The 20,051-nt window shown below is 42.2% G+C and overlaps 1 protein-coding gene across 5 annotated transcripts in view; it reads left to right on the top strand.

Annotated features, from left to right (window-relative positions):
- Positions 1–20,051, top strand: part of GALNT11 (polypeptide N-acetylgalactosaminyltransferase 11) — a 43,795-nt gene that overhangs the window by 19,605 nt on the left and 4,139 nt on the right. For all 5 annotated transcript variants that reach the window (XM_054171358.1, XM_054171360.1, XM_054171357.1 and 2 more), the window contains 7 exons: positions 859–1,025; positions 4,108–4,233; positions 5,008–5,257; positions 8,743–8,860; positions 10,536–10,688; positions 13,293–13,511; positions 16,280–16,384. In XM_054171358.1, coding sequence (XP_054027333.1) covers positions 859–1,025; positions 4,108–4,233; positions 5,008–5,257; positions 8,743–8,860; positions 10,536–10,688; positions 13,293–13,511; positions 16,280–16,384 — 1,138 coding nt within the window. The remainder of the gene's footprint in view (positions 1–858; positions 1,026–4,107; positions 4,234–5,007; positions 5,258–8,742; positions 8,861–10,535; positions 10,689–13,292; positions 13,512–16,279; positions 16,385–20,051) is intronic.

Below are 20,051 nucleotides of genomic sequence, written 5' to 3'. Positions count from 1 at the left end.
CATACTTGCTGAAACCTCTCTCTCAAGAGCTAAATTCAGTCAGTGGAGACTTCTCTTGCATACTTCTGGGTTTTCATTTATAGCTTCTTATTTTTATTGCATTCCCTCATGTCTGGCATCTTCAAAGAAGATGGACAAAGAATTACAGACAAAATTAGAAAATAAAGAGAATCCCAACTCTGCTTTGAGTGGGATTCAGCATGCAGATTAAGATGCTTAAATTTAGATAGCTCCATTTAGTTGTCTCTGCTTTTATTATAGTTAGCAGAGGTGTAGTCAGTGCAGTTAGTGGAACATTCAGAGCTCTTCAGCTAACAACATGCACTTGTCAGCCTTAGGGTGAGCTGAACACTGTGCTCCACTGACAGCATTGACCGGACTTAAGTGTCTTCATTCACTGGCTGAATCCCAGCCTTGGTTGTCTAAGTAGCACTGGAGGTATTTTGGGATACCAAACCTAGTCTCCAGCAGCCAGCCAATAAAGTTGTGGGGGTTTTGTAGGGCTCGTGATATTTGCCATTCCTGTATGTGTCTGAGCTCCCGAGGGTACTAGGCAGTGTTTTGACAGCTGAAACAAGCCCTTAGTATTTTCTCTTGTTTATGTCTGTGATTCTCATTGCTCCTCCCTCCCCACCTCCCCCAATCCATCATATTCTCTGTTAATGATATGTCTGTATTTTGTGTAAAGTAACTCACTATGCCAAGTCCTACTCCAGATGTTATATGCCTGGGTTCTTCATGTTTCAGTTAGGGGTTCTTCCTATAACTTTAATGCTTGCTTCTTAGTTATGAAATTTCAATAGTGATACAGCATTATGGAAATCCCACTGAAACTAACCACTGTATTTGTGTTTGCAGATGTAGAGAGAAGTCCTACCCTTCTGACCTGCCATCTGCCAGTGTTATTATCTGTTTCTACAATGAAGCACTTTCTGCTCTGCTTCGCACAGTCCATAGTGTCCTGGATCGTACTCCTGCACACCTTCTTCATGAAATTATTTTGGTGGATGACAACAGTGAATTGGGTGAGACAACCTTCCAGTAATGTTTTGGTTGGTGTCTACGCTTTTCCTGTGCTTCCTGTCTCTTCCTATACTTTATTGACTGGTTGATTGAAAACATGGAACCTGTGATGCAAAAAGCTAATATGTACTGCAGTCTATCTCCCAAAAGCGACAGCCAGTAGTGATGCAGGGTGTTCTGGGAAGCCAAAGATGACACCCCCTTTGACACTGGTGCCATTTTACTGATGTGCTTTGTATCACAGGGGGTTTAACTTTCAAAACCAAGTTTCAAGCTAATGAGGAGTGTACATCTGCAGGGAGGTGATTAAGCACTTGTTCATAGTTCAATGTTTTTAACTGCTTGTGCTGCTGTGGTGCTCAAAGCAGGTTGCACTGATCTTTATGTAAACTTTGTGGGCCACTACTAACTCTGAAGGCATCTGAAGAGGATTGGATGCACATAGTCTCAGCTGTGGTCTTGCAAATCGATTGATGTGCGTCGCTTGTTTTTGTACTTGCTCAGCATTTCGGACTGGTGGAAGCTGGAATGAGACTCAGCCTTTGATGGAAGGGCTTTGCGTGGCTCTCGCACAGCCTCTTGTGGCCACCCGAGGAGTAGCTGTCCCTGGCTCTTGGAGCAGCCTCTGCTCCTCAGTCTGAGGGGCCCTGGAGGGGTAGACCTTGCAGAGTTGCTTTGCTGTTGCCGAGAGATTGATGCTTCAGCATTTTTCTCCCACATAATGGATAAGGCAAGCGACTGGAGCCTCTTGGCACTTCAAGAGGAAAATGCCTGTTGAGGAATGCCTTAGTGTGCTTGCCAGCAGGACTCTTCAAGCTCCCTGATAGCATCTCTACAAGTTCACAATTTTATGCAGTTAAAAAATTATATTTAGGTTCTATTTTTTAGTATATCTAATTAACCAAACATGGTTAGTCTTTTTGTTTGGTTTCTGGGTTAAGGTCTCAGTTGCCCTGAGACTTGATTAGCTATGTATAACGTAGAATGAAATTCTCTTGTTATGCAGCTAGCTCATTTCTCTGAGGTGAGATCAAATGTTAACACACAGGAGAGAACAAAGATCAAGCCCTCGGTCCTTTGCCACTAAGAATGTGTAATATTTAAAGCTTGTTCTGTACTTTGGAAGCAATACAAACTCCTTGCTACAAAGTCTGTTGTGCAATTTGTTGTTTAGAAGTTTTGTAACCATCATATTCAGAAGTAAGTCTCTCGAATGTGGTTAAGGCAAATTTAGGGCAAGGAAGCTGGTAAAGGCTCTAGAGACTGAGTCTTAGGAGGAGTAGCTGAGGGAGCTGGGGTGGTGTAGTCTGAAGAAAAGGAGGCTGAGGGAGGACCTTATCACTCACTGCAGCTACCTGAAGGGAGGCTGTAGAGAGGTGGGGGTTGGTCTCTCAAGTCACAACTGATAGGACAAGAGGAAATGGCATTAAGTTACGCCAGGGGAGGTTTATGTTAGACATTAGGAAAAAACTCTGTACTGAAAGGGTTGTCAAGGACTGGAATAGGCTTCCCAGGGAAGTGGTTGAATTACCATCCTTGGATGTATTTAAAAGCCATCTAGATATGGTCTTCAGGGATATGGTGTAGTAGTGGCCTTTGCAGAGTTAGGTAATGATTGGACTTGATGATCTTGAGGGTCTTTTCCAGCCATAGTGGTTCTGTAATGCATTTGTTAATGGCTGTGTTTAGGTAGAAATACCATCACTCAACTGCTAATTTGAAGGCCAAATTAAGTTCAAAACATTTAAGTTTTTTGCCTTCTGAAAGTTACAACTTTGGGTTCCATATATATTTCTCTGGCATTGAGTGTTGTTAACAGCAGCTTTAATGTTTGGAGTGAAATTCATCAGAATAATAATATTTATTCCAGCACATCCTCTGTTCAAAATTTGTCTGCCTCTATACCAAAGTTCCTTATGAAGCCTCAGCTAGCTTTTTGGGTTTTGTTTTTCATCCTCATTTTAAATTTGTTTCTCCATAAGCTTATTAACTTAGGTTTCAGTCTTCATGTGTCCATCTTCTCTCCAGTGGTCCTCCTTTAGCGTTAGAAAGCACTGTCCTCATGTGAAAGAGGTATTGTTACTCTTAAAATTGCCATTGATGTTAGTTAAGTTACAGCAGTGCCTACAGACTTCAGTGAACTTTGCTCTCCTTCAAAAGCACCTGCTTGCCAGCAGTGTCTTTGATCCTTTTGGATTTTAGAAAAGCAATCCCCTGTGAGTGAGTTGTACTTTGGATCTGCTGTCTTCTCAGCTAAGCAGGTAGGGATGATGAGAGGTGTCTTCCTGCTCCTTTCTAAAGGTGTCAGCATTGTTTTAGTGTATGGAACATAGTAATTTAAATTACTTGCCTGTGTGAAAGGGCTTCATTACTTCTGCTGCAAGTGACAGTCACCATAAGAATTTGGCAATGCTTGCTTTGCTCAGTGCCTTTTATTTTTTAAATAATTTCTTTTTGTCAGCACTAACTTCTTTTAGTGTGGAGTCTAGTAGTTCCATTTACTTTGAGACACATTATACTAAAGGCTTTACAAGTGGAACAAAAAGGTAACAGTCCAGTCTGTATTCAGGAAAGCAAGGCTAAATATAAAACCAGAGACAGTGGCAGTGCATGAAAGATTAGTTGGGAAAATAGAAGGAAGTGCTTATCAGCAGGACTGTGCCCTGTGGAAGGCCCAGTTATGTGGTGCATCACCCTCTTCTGTGCAAGATATGTAGCTGCTTTGTGTGGGTTTCCACCATGCAGCAGGAAAAAGGGAAACTGTTAACAAGAAAACGTGAATAAAACAAACAGACCACAGCAACTGGAAGGCAAGGGTAGGATGTGGGATGACACTTGGTGCCATGGTCTAGTAGTCATGAGGTCTTGGGTGACAGGTTGGACTTGATGATCTTTGAGGTCTTTTCCAACCTTATTGATTCTATGACTGACAGTGCTTTTGATACTCTTGTTCTGAAGCTGTGCCGTATTGAGGTAACTTGTTAGTCAAGTTTTTGGCCATGTTTGAGCTGAACATCTTGGGTGTCTAAACAAAGCTTTCACAATTTTCATCCTGTTCTTCAACATGTGTTTTCCTTTTCTCAGCTGACTTGAAGAAAGACTTGGATGAATATGTAAAAACTCAGCTTCCAAAAACCACGAAACTGGTCAGAAATGAGAAGCGAGAAGGCTTGATTCGAGGAAGGATGATTGGAGCCTCTCATGCCACAGGTATAGTTTCTTGTTTCTCTTTTCCTTGCATACTTAGATCACATGTTAACAGGATGACTTCTCTCTCTGTAGCACAGCTCTTTCAGGTGTTGACTGTTTGTTTTGGCCCACTGTAGGAGCTCTGCATGTCGTGCTATGTTCTAAACCGCACAACATAGTGCAGAGGAATAACAATTTGGGATAATGCTGTCCCAGGTGAGAGAGGTTTTAGCAGTTGTTTCAGAATATCAGTGGCTTTGACCTGAGTTAATTACACTGATCTTTGGCTGTTATAGTAATGTATTTTGTAACAGCTACACAGTGCCTTCAGTGATACCTGTATAATGATAGTTGGAGACCTTAACTAACATCCAGCTCAGTATCGGTCTTATTCTGCTATCTCTGTTGTCTAACTTGCATGTGGGAGGTGCACTGCACTGGGACAAATGCCCCTCCTGACTCTGAGTGCTGGTCTGATGATGTTTCATTTAAAATACAGTAGCTCTGCTGAACCTGGGTAGAAAATCTGATGACTGTAAAACTCTGTCAAAGAAATGCAAACAACAGCCCACTTGAGTGGTTCATCGTTCAGTGTGAATAGTCAGGATCTACCTTCTGCCTTTGTGATTGTACTAATCCCTGTGGAGTCTCTGGTTTTCCAGGTGCAGATGGTGTTTCCCCTCTGTTGCATGGGGTGGTGATACTGCTGATACTCTGCTGCTGCTGTAATTGCCTATGTGTTTGTGTTTCCTATTACTATGGATCTTTGTGTTTTATGTGCTTTGGTCTCTGCAGGGAAAGTGCTGGTTTTCTTGGACAGTCACTGTGAGGTGAATGAGATGTGGTTACAACCTCTGCTGACTCCCATCAGAGAAGATCACAGGACTGTGGTGTGCCCTGTGATTGACATAATCAGTGCTGACACGCTTACCTACAGCTCTTCCCCAGTTGTGCGTGGAGGGTTTAACTGGGGTCTGCACTTTAAGTGGGATCTTGTCCCTTTGTCAGAACTGGAAGGACCCGAGGGAGCCACTGCTCCAATCAAGTAAGGTTCCTCCTATGTGGTGTGAAGCTCTGTGTAGCAGGTGGATGATCAGAGGCACTTAAGCATTATGGAGTGTAATCTGGGTGTGCAGTTTTAGAAGCAGATGCCTAACCTGTCAGACATCCAATTTGTTTACCTAGAAATAGTTTTGGTTGCTATTGCTCATTCCAGTTGTAGTTGCTCACATTTAATCATGAATTTGATATATCTGTATATACAGATCAAGAAAGCACACTTCTAGAGAATGCTTATGCAACATCAACTATTGCTAAAGACAGAAGTCTTCAGAAGCTTAAGCTGTTTTTCACTCAGTGTCTCCAGTGATTTCACTGTTGAGCTGTGCAGTGATGTTGCTTTCCAGTCTGTTGTGCTTGACTTAGTCATGATTTGGTTACTGTCTTTGTGCTAGTAATATCTTGCATATCCCACTAATAGGGGCTCTATAATTTCTGCCATGAAATGCTGAAAAATTGCTAGACTGGGAAAATATGTTTTTGTGGCAATAGGAAGGTGGCTTCCTAGTTGATGGGAGAGAACATGAGAGCCTGTGTTAATTTGCTATGTCAGCATAACTTTTTTGCATTAGATTTCATTTATGGTTTTTTTCAACCAACTATTTTGTCATAAAAATTCCTAAATTAATACACAGGGAGGTGGAAAGCATCTTTTAAATATGCCTGTCTCTATGCACAATGTGGCAGATGCCTAAAACTGTCTGTTGGAAGCCTGTCTGTATTGTTTTTGCAGTCTTTTGAGAGTCATTCTGAAGCAAAAGCATTGGTAAACCTTAACATCAGGACTTCAAAGTTCCCTTCCATAATTTGTTAACCATCAGTGGCTGTCTCACCTGTACAGAACTGCCAATGTCTGGTTCCTACTCCATGTGTAACTGTTACACAATTATGTCAGTAGACACTTTTGTTTTCAGTAGCAGACACATGTGCTTCAGACATGAGAAGCTGTCCCAGTGTGAATCCCTTCATGAGAAGGGTCAGTGCTGGTAGAACAATGGCAAGAAGCTGATGGTGCTTTTGCTGGCTGCAGATACCCATCTCAGTGTAGAACTTAGGTTTATCATAGAAAATCATAGTATCACATTGCTTGGAAAAGTCCTTTCAGATCACCAAGTCCAACCATTATCTAATTCTGCATATTGCTGGCATATGTAGAAAATGATGGTAAATGAAGGTGCAAGAATTTTACCTTTTTGTACAAACTGATGCCCTGCAGATAATGTGGTACTTTTGTATGGTTTGCAGAGTGAATCAGAAATGGGGTGGCCTCATCTAGTCAGTTTTCTTTTCTTGGACTGAAAATAAAGAGCGTTTCAGACTGATTCAAGCAGCTTCAGCACAATGTCATTCCACAGCTCTGCAGTTAGTCTTTCCACATCTATCCATCATAGGATTTGGTTTGAGAAGCCAGGAAAGTTCTGAAGTTGTTTAACAGTTTGACTGCCCTGTTGGTAAAGTGTCTTTGTGGCAATTCCTGAAGCTGGAAGGGAAAGGGCAGAAGGGGAAAATCCGAGTGAGGAACCAGCGTAGAAAAATCTTACAATCTTTGTTCTGTTAAGAGCTGTGCTCAGAGTTGCTCTAGGGAACGCCTCAAGGTTGGTTCTTGCTGTGTTCAACACTGTTGCATTTGTTCAACTCATTTTTAGGAATAATTCCCATGGAAAAGGCAGAGAACTTTATAGGAGGAGTCTAATCATCGAAAAAGATTGGGTTTTCTGAGTATGGAAGCGACTCTTCCTCTGCTTGCTTTGGAAAGAGAAGCTTGGTTGCTACCTTTGAAAATGGCTCTCCATCAAATGGAAAGTCTTACATTTTAGAGACCTTCATAATAAAATATTTTGGTGGTGGGGATGGAAAAAAATGAGAAAAACCTTTCAAACCAGTTTTTAAAGTGACAAAAACTGTAGTAGCAAATTCTGTGAGAACAAGGAAGCAAATCCAGACTTAGGCTTGGTTTCATCACAGGTTTTGATTTAACAAGGATGAGAAAAAGTCTGTTTCCAGCCCATTGTATTAATTATCATCATGTGCTCTTTTTTCATTCTTGTCCACTTCTGGAGCATCCATTTGTTACAACTTTGTGATACAGTAGTAATTCAGGCTAAAAGACTCTACACTGGGAACCATAGACAGATATTTTTTTTACACAATGGAGCACCACTCAAGTAACAGCCAGGCGAGGAGGAAAAATGGAAAATGCCAAGGAGAACAACTGTGCAGGTTTACAGACTGTAAACAACTTATCAGGAAACTGATGATTGCATCAATAATGAGAGAATGCTGCTCCTGGCATTTAAATCTTATCTGTGAGGCAGAGTAGCATTTCTTCTAGCAGCCTTTTGACTTGCATAATTTAAATTTGGACCTTGTTCCTTGATCTAATGTAGTATGGGGAAGTAATGCATAGTGTAGATACTGTTCTTTCTGCAGTTCAGTCAAGCCTTGTCTGTGTAATTTGCCCCTGTAAGAGAGGTAAGAATAGGTTGCTGTGTGCAAGTGTACACCTTTAGAATACATAGAATAGAATACATAGAATAAACCAGGTTGGAAGAGACCTTCAAGATCATCGCGTCCAACCCATCAACCAATCCAACACCACCCAAACAACTAACCCACGGCACCAAGCACCCCATCAAGTCTTCTTCTGAAAACCTCCAGTGATGGCGACTCCACCACCTCCCCAGGCAGCCCATTCCAATGTGCAATCACTCTTTCTGTATAGAACTTTTTCCTCACATCTAGCCTGAACCTCCCCTGGCGCAGCCTGAGACTGTGTCCTCTTGTTCTGGTACTGCTTGCCTGGGAGAAGAGACCAACATCCGTCTGTCTGCACCTCCCTTCAGGTAGTTGTAGAGAGTAATAAGGTCACCCCTGAGTCTCCTCCAGGCTAAGCAACCCCAGCTCCCTCAGCCTCTCCTCGTAGGGCTTCCAAACCCTACACCAACTTTGTTGCTCTTCTCTGGACACGTTCCAGCAAGTCAACATCCTTCCTAAACTGAGGGACCCAGAACTGGACACAGTACTCGAGGTGCGGCCTAACCTTTGTCACTAGTGGAAATAGCTTCTGGTAAAGATTGAATTAAAAGCAGCTCTTAAGGTTCACTGCAGCAAACTTAATGGGCTCCAAACCTGCAGAAGTTTTCACTTTTTTGGTTTGATTTGGTTAGTAGAGAGACAGCCACTTCTTTCCTCTTTCCCTGTCCTATCTCTTTTCCTCAAGATATATGCAGCTTATAGGGATTGGATTAATGAAAGATCACAAACGGCACTTAGAGATCTGCTCTTGAGAACGAGACTGCGAGAGTGATCTAATAACATCTAGTGTCTGTGGCATTTCAGTTGTGTTTTTCAGATTTAAAATACTCAAGACTGAAAAGAGCAGATGTAAGACAGCAGGCTAGGCTGAAGTTGCTGCTTTGGTTTGTTGTTTTTCTTAAATCAAGTGAACTTGTTTCAACGTTCCTTTTTTAGGTCACCGACCATGGCTGGAGGGCTGTTTGCCATGGACCGCGAGTACTTCAATGAGCTTGGGCAGTATGATAGCGGCATGGACATCTGGGGAGGAGAAAATCTGGAAATATCTTTTCGGGTAATCTAGCTCTTGTGTACCTTGGAGCACAAACCTCAGTGTCTGGCTGCTCCTCTTCCCTGTGTACCATTTCCTTAGCTATTTGCACGTAGAAATTGCCACTTTGGGTCCCAGGAAGGATGCCTTCAGTGCACAGTGACTGCCTTTCAAGTAATCTTCAAGTTAAGTTTACTGGGAAGAATAAAGAGAACTTTGGGCTCTGCAGTTAAATGTTTGTGGCTTTTCTTTGTTTGGTGGAGCATTTCCTAACAACTATAGAGCAACATTAGAAGAATCATGCAAATTTCTGAAACGAGTTTGTAAACCAAGCCTAGTGATTTCACAAGTTGATTCAAAGGATGTGTGATGCTCAGCAGCATTGATATTGAATAAGCTTATTATGTTTCCTTAGATAGGTGTGGGGCTTTTCAGACACAGCTTCCTTTTTGAAGGCCTGTAAATCTAAATTTTTATTGTAGCTGAATGAAGAGTTATGCAGAGGAGTCAGCTTGGTCAGAAAACTGATGAGAAAATTGTAGTCAGGAGGTTTGAAAGTAATACTTAATTGGGCTGCCTATATTTTACTTCATGTTTCCTGTCACTTCACTGAAAGAAAAACAGCTTCTTGTGTCTGCTGGAAAACAATAGCCTCATCGTGACAAATCTGAAAAAGGGGCTAAAAAGTGAAATGAATGGTAAAATATATAAACAAACCCCCCAAACAAACCCCCCCAAAATACCACAAAACAAAACTGACAAACAAAAACCCAACACAACAAAACTCCCAAACCAAACACACACTCCACTAAACTTTAGAGAAATCTGTCAAGTTGGATCATTAGAGAAATCAAGATTGGAGGTCAGAAAAGCAACTGGCATTTAATAAGCTTTGGTGGCTTTAAGATGCATCAAGTCTTCAGTATGTAATGCAGGTATTAAATACCTGAGCAGAAGTGTGTAGAGTCTGAGGAAATTGTTGTTACTGTGTAATAAAGTTTTGAAAAAGGGGCTTTTTAAAATGTGAGTCTGTTGAGAGAGCTTCATAGTGTCTAGAAGCCCCATCTTCCTGGGGGAGAGCTGTTAAGATATGTAGTCTTTGTCTTGCCTGATTTAAAAGTGACTTGATTATAAATTGCTAAGGTGAGAAGATTTTTCTGAGGTAGGACAACGTGTTAGCCCCACAAAGGGCTACCTAAATGTAGCATCTGAATGTGAACAGTATTTCTGAATGTCCATAGACTTAACAGAAACAGCTGTGTAAAATAGGTTCTTGTTCTTAGGTGATAGGCTCTCCAGGCTCCCTTGATGTTGACTGCATTTCATTATCTGTCATGGAAGTGTGGACCTGTAAATCTCATGTAGATAAATAAGTTCAGATATGTTAGTCTGCAAGCTGAATTCCAGCACATACATTTCTGTGTTTTCTAATAGGTCATTAGAGCATAAAATTTTAGAAGATTTACTATTTGTTGCAGGAAAGCCATGACTTGTTATGTGGCAAGTGTGATATGACAGAACCAGCCTGTCCTAACCTGTAGATCTAATAATTTGATTTCTCAGAAAGCATGACACGTAGGACAGCATTGCTGACACCTAATCCCTTCATAGTATATAAACCTGCCTAAGCATCTCTTGAAGGGGAGGAGGCAGTGTCAGTGTGCATCCCATGAGGTATCTTCTGCTTTGATCTGGACAGATCTGGATGTGTGGTGGCAGGCTTCTGATCATCCCCTGCTCCAGGGTGGGACACATTTTCCGTAAAAGACGTCCCTACGGCTCACCAGGGGGACAGGACACCATGGCTCATAACTCTCTCAGACTGGCACATGTGTGGATGGATGAATACAAGGTAAGAGACAATTCTAGGTTGTGAAATAAGGTTGCCTGCTTGTCAAAGGACTGTATCACAGTGGGGGCTGTTAGCACCTGTGATGAGGTCTTCCTTTTGTAGTCTGAATCCCTAATGTTAATTTTTATATGAATGACAACCCTACAGAGTTTAGGAATTTGGCTTTTGAGTGCTCGGGTCTCATCCCTGTTAATTCTAATTCTTGCAGTAGATTGGTTTTATGCCTTTTTAATGAAACAAAAGGTAATGAATGAGTTCTTGTGAGCTCTGCATTGCTTTGTGTCAGAATCAGTATTACATGACGGCCAAATACGGCTGTATCCCTGCAGGTGGTTTCCATGTTAGTGAGACAAGGAGTTTCCTGCTTTGGGATTGTTTGTTTGTTTATTCTAATTAGCAGTCTGATTCTTAGTCTGTTTTGCCCTGGAAGATCAGTCAGGACAGACTTGTGGATTCAAGGCCAAGCCTATTCCTTCTTTGTCTTCAGATCTTGGTACTGCTGCTTTTGAATGGAGATGAGGTTTTTGTGAAGCCCAACTCTCTGTGGTGCTTGAGGACATCTTGCCTTGCAAAACTCGAGGATTTGCTGTGTGGCCAGCTCCTGTGGTCCCTACAATTTCTATGCAAGACATATTTTATTAACTTCATATTCTTTAGAGGTTTACATTTCAAACCCCATCCTTTATCTTGATGTTCAGTTTGAGGAACCTATTAGGGGTCATTAATTTTTATCTCCATCTCCGTAATGCATTGGTAGATTTGATCTATCACTTTCCCTTTTATTGGTGTCTGGACACAGTTCCTTTGTGATTAATGATGACTTTCTCTGAAGCTCAGAATTGATTCTTTGTTATAATTTCCACCTAATAGTGCTTTGTCCAACAAAGATATAAACTGCTGATTCTAGCAGTCTCTTATCACAGATTTGTCCTGGATGTTTCCAGCTGTTTCCAATCTAATTCTCTGATAGCTGCCAGAGACTGTCATGATGACAGATTTATATATGAAAGGCAAGCCTGGAAATAATTCTGTTTTTATAAGTGTAATGCAAGTATTTGGGGGCCAGTATAATTTACTGAAGTAATTGTATCATGAATAGTACAAAGATAAGACTTAAAGGACCTGTTTTGCAGCAAAGAGCAAATATCAGTATTTAATAATTGAAATTGCATAAGGGAAGGGAAAATAGCAACATTTTCATAACTGTCAAAAGCAACATGTAAAAAGTTCAAGTATAAAATGGAAATGAAGAATGCAGAAAAGGTAGGCTACTAAGACTTTAAGCAATTAGAATAGCAGCTTCTCTTTTCAAAGCAGGCTAGTTTCTGATTTTCTGATAGTGATGTCCAGTCTGTCTCCACACTTCCTCAGCACTGTCCAACAGCCCAATGTACCTAATGCTTCCCCTGCCTCTACTGTTAAAATAACAGTGATACATCAAGTGCCTCCAAATGCTCAAAGGTCAAGCACAGATGTGTAATTTTTCTTGAGATGGTTGTGTCTGTCATCTGAATATGAGGAATGGCAGTGGGTAATTGAAAACTGTCAGGATTTGTTGTGTGGCCAGCTCCTCTGGTCCCTGCAATTTCTGCATAACCACATTATGGTAAATAAATTCCAGATGTCTACTAGAGATTAATCCAGGAAAATACCATAACTCAGTGCCCTCAAACTGATTTCTAAATAGTGTCTGGTAAACAACTTCATGTGCAAATACAATGCCTTTCCTGTGAGCTCTGTAAATCTAGCTGGCATGAAAGACTCAGCAAGGGGATTTTTCTTCTGCTTTTGGTAACAGTGTTCATGCCACATTGTACATTCACGAATTCCTGGTTTTCCTCATTGTCTCTGCATTAAAGTTGAACAGCACATAGGATTGAGCTGGAATCTGAATCTGTCCTTGCCTAATCAGGTACAATTCCAAGGATAATCATAAATTAGAAAATGACTAAGTAGCATTGTGGAAGCCTTTCTGGAGATGAGGCAGGAAAAACTCAGGTTCAGAGAAGGCCCAGGTGACAGCTGTAATTCATCATGTGAATAAATGGGTGGACCCACTGAACATCATGAAAGAGTGCCATTTATAGGTCTAATGTGATAAGGAATCTTTTTTTGCCCTGGTGACTTGTGTAGTTAGAAGGCTGGAACCTGTGGAACACAAAATACACTTCATTGTTTTCACTGTGGTGGGGTTCAGCTGAACAATCAAAGTAATTTAAAGAGACCTTCACCAATGAGGATGATGACAACATACACATTTCTTTCTGACTTAGTGACTGTAGCATCCCTTTATTACCAATGAAGTGTAGGGTTGATTTGATTCATCTTAAAATATGCATCTAAAAAAGGTTGGCAAATTCATGCCTGAGAAGTGTCTTCAAAAAAAGCAGCTTAGAAAAAGTAGCTCTGAGTAAGGGAAGTAAATTTCATCTCCTGTGGCAATTTGAACACTGGAATTTCCTAATGCCAGTTTCAAAGATAATGGTTGAAAGCACTGGAAAAGTGAAATGAAACTGTTGGAGTTCTGCAGACTGGAAAATGTTGGAAATTGCTAATGTGAAATTCTTCTGCCTTTATTCCCCAACCCGTTTCTCTTACACACAGGAGCAGTATTTTGCTTTGAGACCCGAGCTGAGAATGAGGAACTATGGAAACATTACTGACCGTGTGGAACTCAGAAAAAGATTGAACTGCAAGTCCTTTAAGTGGTATTTAGATAACATCTATCCTGAGATGCAAATATCTGGGCCCAATGCCAAAGCTCCGCAGCCAGTGTTTATTAATAGAGCACAGAAACGACCCAGAATAATCCAGCGTGGAAGGGTAAGAGAAACTGCCTTTAAAATGTGGAATTATTGGTTTGAAATGATTTCTGAAACATTTGCTTCCACAGAGCATAGAGGTTAATTTTGCAGTGAGCTGTCTTGAAAACTAACAGAATTTGTGTCTTCAGAGCCAGGTGAACCAGTTTCACTCTGATCTATATTTCAGGTAGTCTCCAGGTACTATTCCGTGAGGGTTTTTAGCTCAAAACTCTGAGTTATGGAGTCTGGATGTTTCTAGGAGGCTCTTTGATGGCTGTTGGTGCTGAACGATGGATTTGGGTAGAGAGAAATACAGCCTCAAATATTCATGCTCTGTTGGTTTATGATAAGAGTACAATGTAATTAGTTTCCAAACTCATTGCTTTTACTGGGTGACTTTCTGCAAAGATGAACATTTGCATCTGAGACTGATGATGGCTTTTCTGGTCTTGACTGTTAGATAATGAACTACAAATGAGTTTTTCTCCACCCTCACCCCCTTTTTTTTGTAATCTTCAAAGAAGAAATGAAGAGAGAAAGAGAGAAATTCTTGCAGGTATTCATGAAGGGAATCATGAATAAATTCATGCCTTAGCTCTGACACCTCTGTATATGGGCTAGCATGCAGCTGCAGCCATTCTCTCCAGTGACAGATTCATCTGATGTGTGCTTTTTTACACTTCCAAAAATAGTGGATAACTTCAAACCCAAGGCAACTTTCTCAAGGTCTTCTCTATGAAAGAGAAGGCTTTTGAATTCCTCTTTCAGGCATACATAAATTATGGTTATCAGATTATCTTCTAGCACATTAACTGGAAGCATTAAATAGCAATGGAGCCCATTCCACAAGATAAGACAGGCTGCAGTAGCTGTTGACAGGTTTTTGGTGGTTTTCTTTCTGCTAGCAGATTCAGGTTGAAGGACCTGAGTTGATGCAGAACTTGTTGATACCATTAGATTTTTTTGCTGCTTGGAAGCAGCTATCTGGGAATCCACAATCTGTGCAGTAATTCTACAATAATATCCCAGCCAAGCTGTAAAGTTGTTATGGCAAACACACCTAGTTTGTCCCTGACTAATACAGCTATGATGGGCTGACTCTCCTAAGGTTAAATGCTATTATTCCTCTCATCAGACACTTCTGTTGTTGTTTTGTTGCATTCAACAGCTTTCTGCTTTCAGTCAGAAGTTTAACTAAGGGATTGCTGCTATGGAGGAGACTATTTGAGAGCTCTGAATCCCTCAGCAATGCTGAAAGGGAAATTTTTCTAGCAGAAAGCCCCAACTTTGTGAACCTTTAAAGAAGGGAGAGGCAAGACTTGGAAAAAAGCAATTCTTTGGCTTGCTTCTCTGAGGTTCAAGAATTATACCCAGCATTGTGTGGGAGAGTCAGCTTTGGCTCTGGTGGTTGTATAAACCATTTCCAGATGCCTACAAGGAACAGAACGATCAGCCAATGTCACCAGTGCATGCCAGACTCTTTAGGATTCGGTATGAATCACTCCAAATCCCAGCTTATTCCCAAAAACTAATTGGAGCAGAGCTGAGTGCTGGTTTGACAGCTGGGAAGAGCCGCAAGGATCACAAATTGTGACAGCGTTATCAAACGCTGATCGGCGTGGCCAATAAAAACAAGGGCAGAAATCGTATGAAACTGATGGAGCTGGATGCTTTGAAAGCCTTCTGTTGAGTGAGTAATGATGAAAATGAGATCTCTCATAGCAGTCTCTGGGGCCTGAGGAAACGTTACTTAGAAGGTTTTTGTGTAATTTGTTTCAGCTGCGTGCAGGGAACAGGAGAGCCATGGTGCACTTGAGGAGGCAGCTGATGTGCCTTGGGACAGCTATTTCCAGAAACAGGGCTTACTAAAGAACATTATTTGGTGTTTGCACTCTCTAATTTTTGCTCTCATGTCATGGAGCAGTTCTTTCATTTTAATTACTGGAAGTATCTTCTGGTTTCTAAAAAATCTGTAGAATCAATGCAAATGCCAAGACAACTATGTATGTCTTCATAATAAAATGCAGCTAGCTAATTAATCAGCTTGGCCTTGAGTTCTGGACAGCAAATGCTTTTTTTTTTTTTCCTTGACATTCAGCTCCAGATTGGAAATAATGATTTTTAATGTGGATGCCAGATAGGCCCTGCTATCTCCCCCACAAACACACCCAGTGACAGTCAAATGCACTCCCATGCTCTTTGTAGAGAGTGAGGCTCTTTGCTGCGAGCAAGGAAATAGCAGAGCTGTGGCCATCGGTACAGTAACTGCCTTTGTCTTCTGCACCCTTGTCTGTGTGATGTGGTTGGTGATGTGCAGGCAATGACTGCTGCTTGAGCAGCCTGATCCCCACCACATCAGGGGGGCAAAAAACCACTGAGCTGAAAGCAAACCTTCTGCTGGTGGAGGGCATGCATATAATTTAAAGCTAGAATAGAGGTATTTTGTCGTGCTCATTAACTCTGTGGGGATTACATCGAGATCTGAATGACTGTTGACTGTTGGAATAGGACAACCTAATCTTCAGACTATACAGAAAACCTCTTGGGTGACTTTTAGGTTGTCATCATTGCCCAGACCAGGAGATTGCTAGCTTGCTGAGAACTCCTGTGTTTGATGATAGATGCTTACAGTCCTGCATCTGGGGACAGGCTCTGACCTGAGTCTAGTTCTCTGGATTCAGACTGGGTAGTGCATTACCAAACAGACTGTGTACTGCATTATCCTGTGCTTCCTTTGCTGTTTGATATTTGTTGCTAACTGCCCGTCAAACTGGTTTCCTTTCATAGTTGTATCACCTCCAAACCAACAAATGCCTGGTTGCCCAGGGCCACCCGAGTCAGAAAGGAGGCCTGGTAGTGGTTCGGGAATGTGACTACAATGACCAAAACCAGGTAGGATACTCCTAATTACATTGGACAGTGCCTCACCTCTTACAAGTTGCTAATGTGTTCTCCTGCTGGCACCTCATCAGCAAGCAGGCTGATTTCAGAGAACCATTCAAAACACAAGGCTGGCAAAGGAGACTGTGGATCTTACTGCTCTGCACCTACTAATGCTGAGCCTTGGATATTATAATCTCCTATTTTGATGGCATGAATGTGTATGTGGCTGAAGACTCCTTAAGTGGCTCAAGGTTCATAATCCACTGACTGACACTTGAGAAATTGGTAGAAGCTCTTTTAGTCAGTTCCTCATACTGGGATTTAAGGCTTCCTTTTCCTGGCCTGCTGTTCTTTGTGTGCTGTACAGCTAGTCCTCTGCTGCTGGAGTAGCTGTCATTTGGGGTGCATGAATGATTTGTTGTTATCATGAAATAGAAGCACTTCTAAGGAATTCAGAGAATTATTTGACTACAGGTGAATTGTTGTTCTCTGGGGATGGATAATAATCACAGGGGTGTACCAGGCTGGGGAGTTTACTACTAACATCTCTGTCCCATGTCCTAGGGAGGCAGCAGACTTCCCTGTGGGGTGGATCTGGTTGGCATATGGGGCTCTCGGTTGCCCTCAGAAGGGAATCAGACAGCATCTGTCTATGCTGTCTGTAGGTGACCAGAAGAGTGCTGGCACTGCTTTAGCAGTGAGAACACTTATCCCAGAGCTGTGAGTCCCAGTTCCACTATGGGAAAGTTGATCCAGCTTCTGCATTCTGGGTGGCTAAGCATGAGCAGAAGGATCTCTTTGCCTCTGTAGCTAGAGGTGGAAATGGTGATTCTGAGCAGCATCTGAGCACTACCAAATCCGAAATGCTTTGCTTGAGAGAAGATTCCTGTGTGCTCTGGGGACATCTGGGACCCCAGAAGGATCAGTCAGCAGCTGAATGGCTACTGTGCCCCAAGACTGAAGGGGTCCTCGCACCTTCCCTCTTATCCTGTTGCTTGTGTTGAGAAGCAGGGGGAAAGGAGCTGCTGGGAAGAGGCCAGTCCTATAGAATTCAACAGAATAGATTTCTTTAACCCCAAACTTGATCAGTTTCCATAGTGTCTGCCATTGAAGTCTTATTTCAAAATGGAAACAATTCAGTATATTCTAATTGTACACTCTGACTCCAGTGAACATAGTCAGTGATTTTCCTCAGAGCTATGGGGCAGATCAGTCATTAGCATGAGTCTCTGGGCAGCAGCAACAATTAAAGGCCCTGCTCACCTCTGTGGTGGGAGCTGGGCACAGCTCCATCATTAGAACCCAAAAACCTTACAGTGATGCTCTCCTGAGTGTTAAGAAGCAGGTGCTGAATGAAAATATCCAATACCTCTTCTGCTGCCTTTTTAATCAAATTAATTTCTATAAAGGCACTTTTTTTGGTAGAAAATGTGTAGGAGGGTAAAAGAAGTCATCACTCAGAACTGAGGTATCAATCTTAGTCAGGCACTTATTGATTATAGACTTCTGATACTGTGCTGGTTGACAGGAGATGTTTCCTTCCTATCCTGGGCTGTTGCTCCTGACAACATGAGTTAAGCATCATCCTTCCAGCCTTCAGCAGCAAAGTAGTTATTAAACTTTGGAGTACCCAAAGGTTTGCAGTTACATAACAAAAAGCCCTCGTGGGGTGGCTTTGCTCTCCTTGGCTTCAATCTATTAATAGCCTGCAAGTTCATGCTGATACTGTAATCTGTGTTCCAGCTTTGGGTCTTTTTTACTCTTACCTTTGTTTTCTACACCAGACTCATTATTTAGCTTTCAATTAACATTGACCATCCTGTATATGCCTTTCTGGAGAAGTGCCACACTGGATTTAACCACTGTTTAGTGTTCTTTGCCATTACTCAGCTTTTGATTAAAGGTCTGCTCCCAGTGTCACTGCAGTCTGCTCTCTCAGTTCTTGCCAGTTTCATCTGTTGTTTGGGTTTGGCTCCATCATTATTCACCTTTCTATAATATACCCCTCTGGCAAGTCCTGGTATTTCTCCATTCTCTCCTCCTCTTTAATCTTGCCAGGCTTTATTTCTCATGACAAAATTTAGAGGGGAAAAAAGATGTTAGAAGGCACAGAATGCCTGAGGCTAGGGCAAATTTTGATGAAATACCTGCACCTCCTCAAAGGAGACCTTCTCTGTGCTATAACAGTCACTGTGATGACGAATGAGCTGTGTGCTTCTCAGCTGCACTGGCCAACTGAGCAGTGTCCTGTATCACAGCTCCCTTCAGAAGGCTGGGTTTAGTTTCATAAGAGGAAAAAAAGAAGTAGAATTTGTTTAATTTGCCTGACTTTTCTTGCCTGGAATTTGATGTGTTAGTTTCATGCTCAGAGTGTAGAACAAATTTAGTGGGGAAAAAAAACAAGTCAGAGTGGGCATGTTTACTGCAACACAGAGCTGTATGACATTGGAACAAGGCTGGAAGAAGAATGTGCCAGAAGAACCCTGTCTGCCTGTAGCCACAGGTACTTATGGTGCAATTATGAGGGACTCAGTTGCCTCTCATTCACAGGGTTAGAAGTCAGAGGGAAGGGAGTTGGTGCTGACAAGTGATGCAGATGAGTAAGGATGCTCCTTGTACATACCACCCTGGGGTCACATCTGGGAATGGCAGCAGAGCAAGGGACCTGGCCAGCTGTGCTGTCACCTACTTAGCATCCAAGGGGTTGGGAGGTGCTGTCAGGTGCTGTGTGAGTGTGGGGCCCTGCTGTGCATTCAGAGTAGCAGTGGTTTAATGTTTAGCCAGATGGTCTCAGTACCTTCCCTGCACTGCAGGTACAGTTTTCATATACCTTTCCTTTTCCATTCCCCTGTGTAACCCAGGGTCTTTTGAAGTGCACACACAAAAGTACCTTCTTTGCTTTGCTTTCTGGCAGAGGTCAGAAAATCCTGTCCTCCACCTCTCTGATCTTGGTCCAGGTGTTTGCAGGCCTGAAGGCACTGACTGGCAACAATGCAAGTACCTCCTTCTGCTAAAGTAGGAGAGGACCAGCTGAGTTGAAGTGTGTCCTTGTTTCTTGTTAGATGGTTTTTGGTGTGATCACAGAGAAACCCCTGCAATGTCATGTAAATCCAGGAACCCCAATGCAGTTGAAGCTGTCAAGATGTATGGATGCATTCTTGCTTTATACAGGTGGACCCCAGAGAGGGACTGAATTAGTTCCCACCACCCTGTGAGCTGCTAGGGTATTGTGTAGGGTCTAGAGGTACAGATCAACAGGTTTTCCTGTTTGCTTAGCTAAAACAAAGTGGGTGGGATGTGAGAGTGCTGGTTTCCCTCTGAGCATGGCACAGCTAACAAAGGCAGTGTGGCTGGGGAGCAGTGATGCCATAAATCTGTCTGTTATGGGCAGGGTGACACTGATTTCTTACTCCCTCGAGAGCAGTATGGAACGTTTTGATAGCACCTGGATGTCAGTAAAGATTTCTGAGCATCAGGCCACCAGCTGCAAGGTTTAGGACCTTTGGACCAGAGTGGAGACTAGCATAGCCTACCTGGCACCAAGATCTGCACAGCTGATTTTGATTTCTGAGCATTCAGCATCTACAAGCTGACCCCAGGGCACAATGTTAAATATATTCCTATGTATTTGTGGCCAAATGCAGCAATTTTGCAGAAGATAGGAGATGCCTTTTGG

Source organism: Dryobates pubescens, chromosome 21 (assembly GCF_014839835.1).
Source record: "Dryobates pubescens isolate bDryPub1 chromosome 21, bDryPub1.pri, whole genome shotgun sequence".
Lineage (NCBI taxonomy): Eukaryota > Metazoa > Chordata > Aves > Piciformes > Picidae > Dryobates > Dryobates pubescens.
This window is presented reverse-complemented; position numbering and strand designations above follow the sequence as displayed.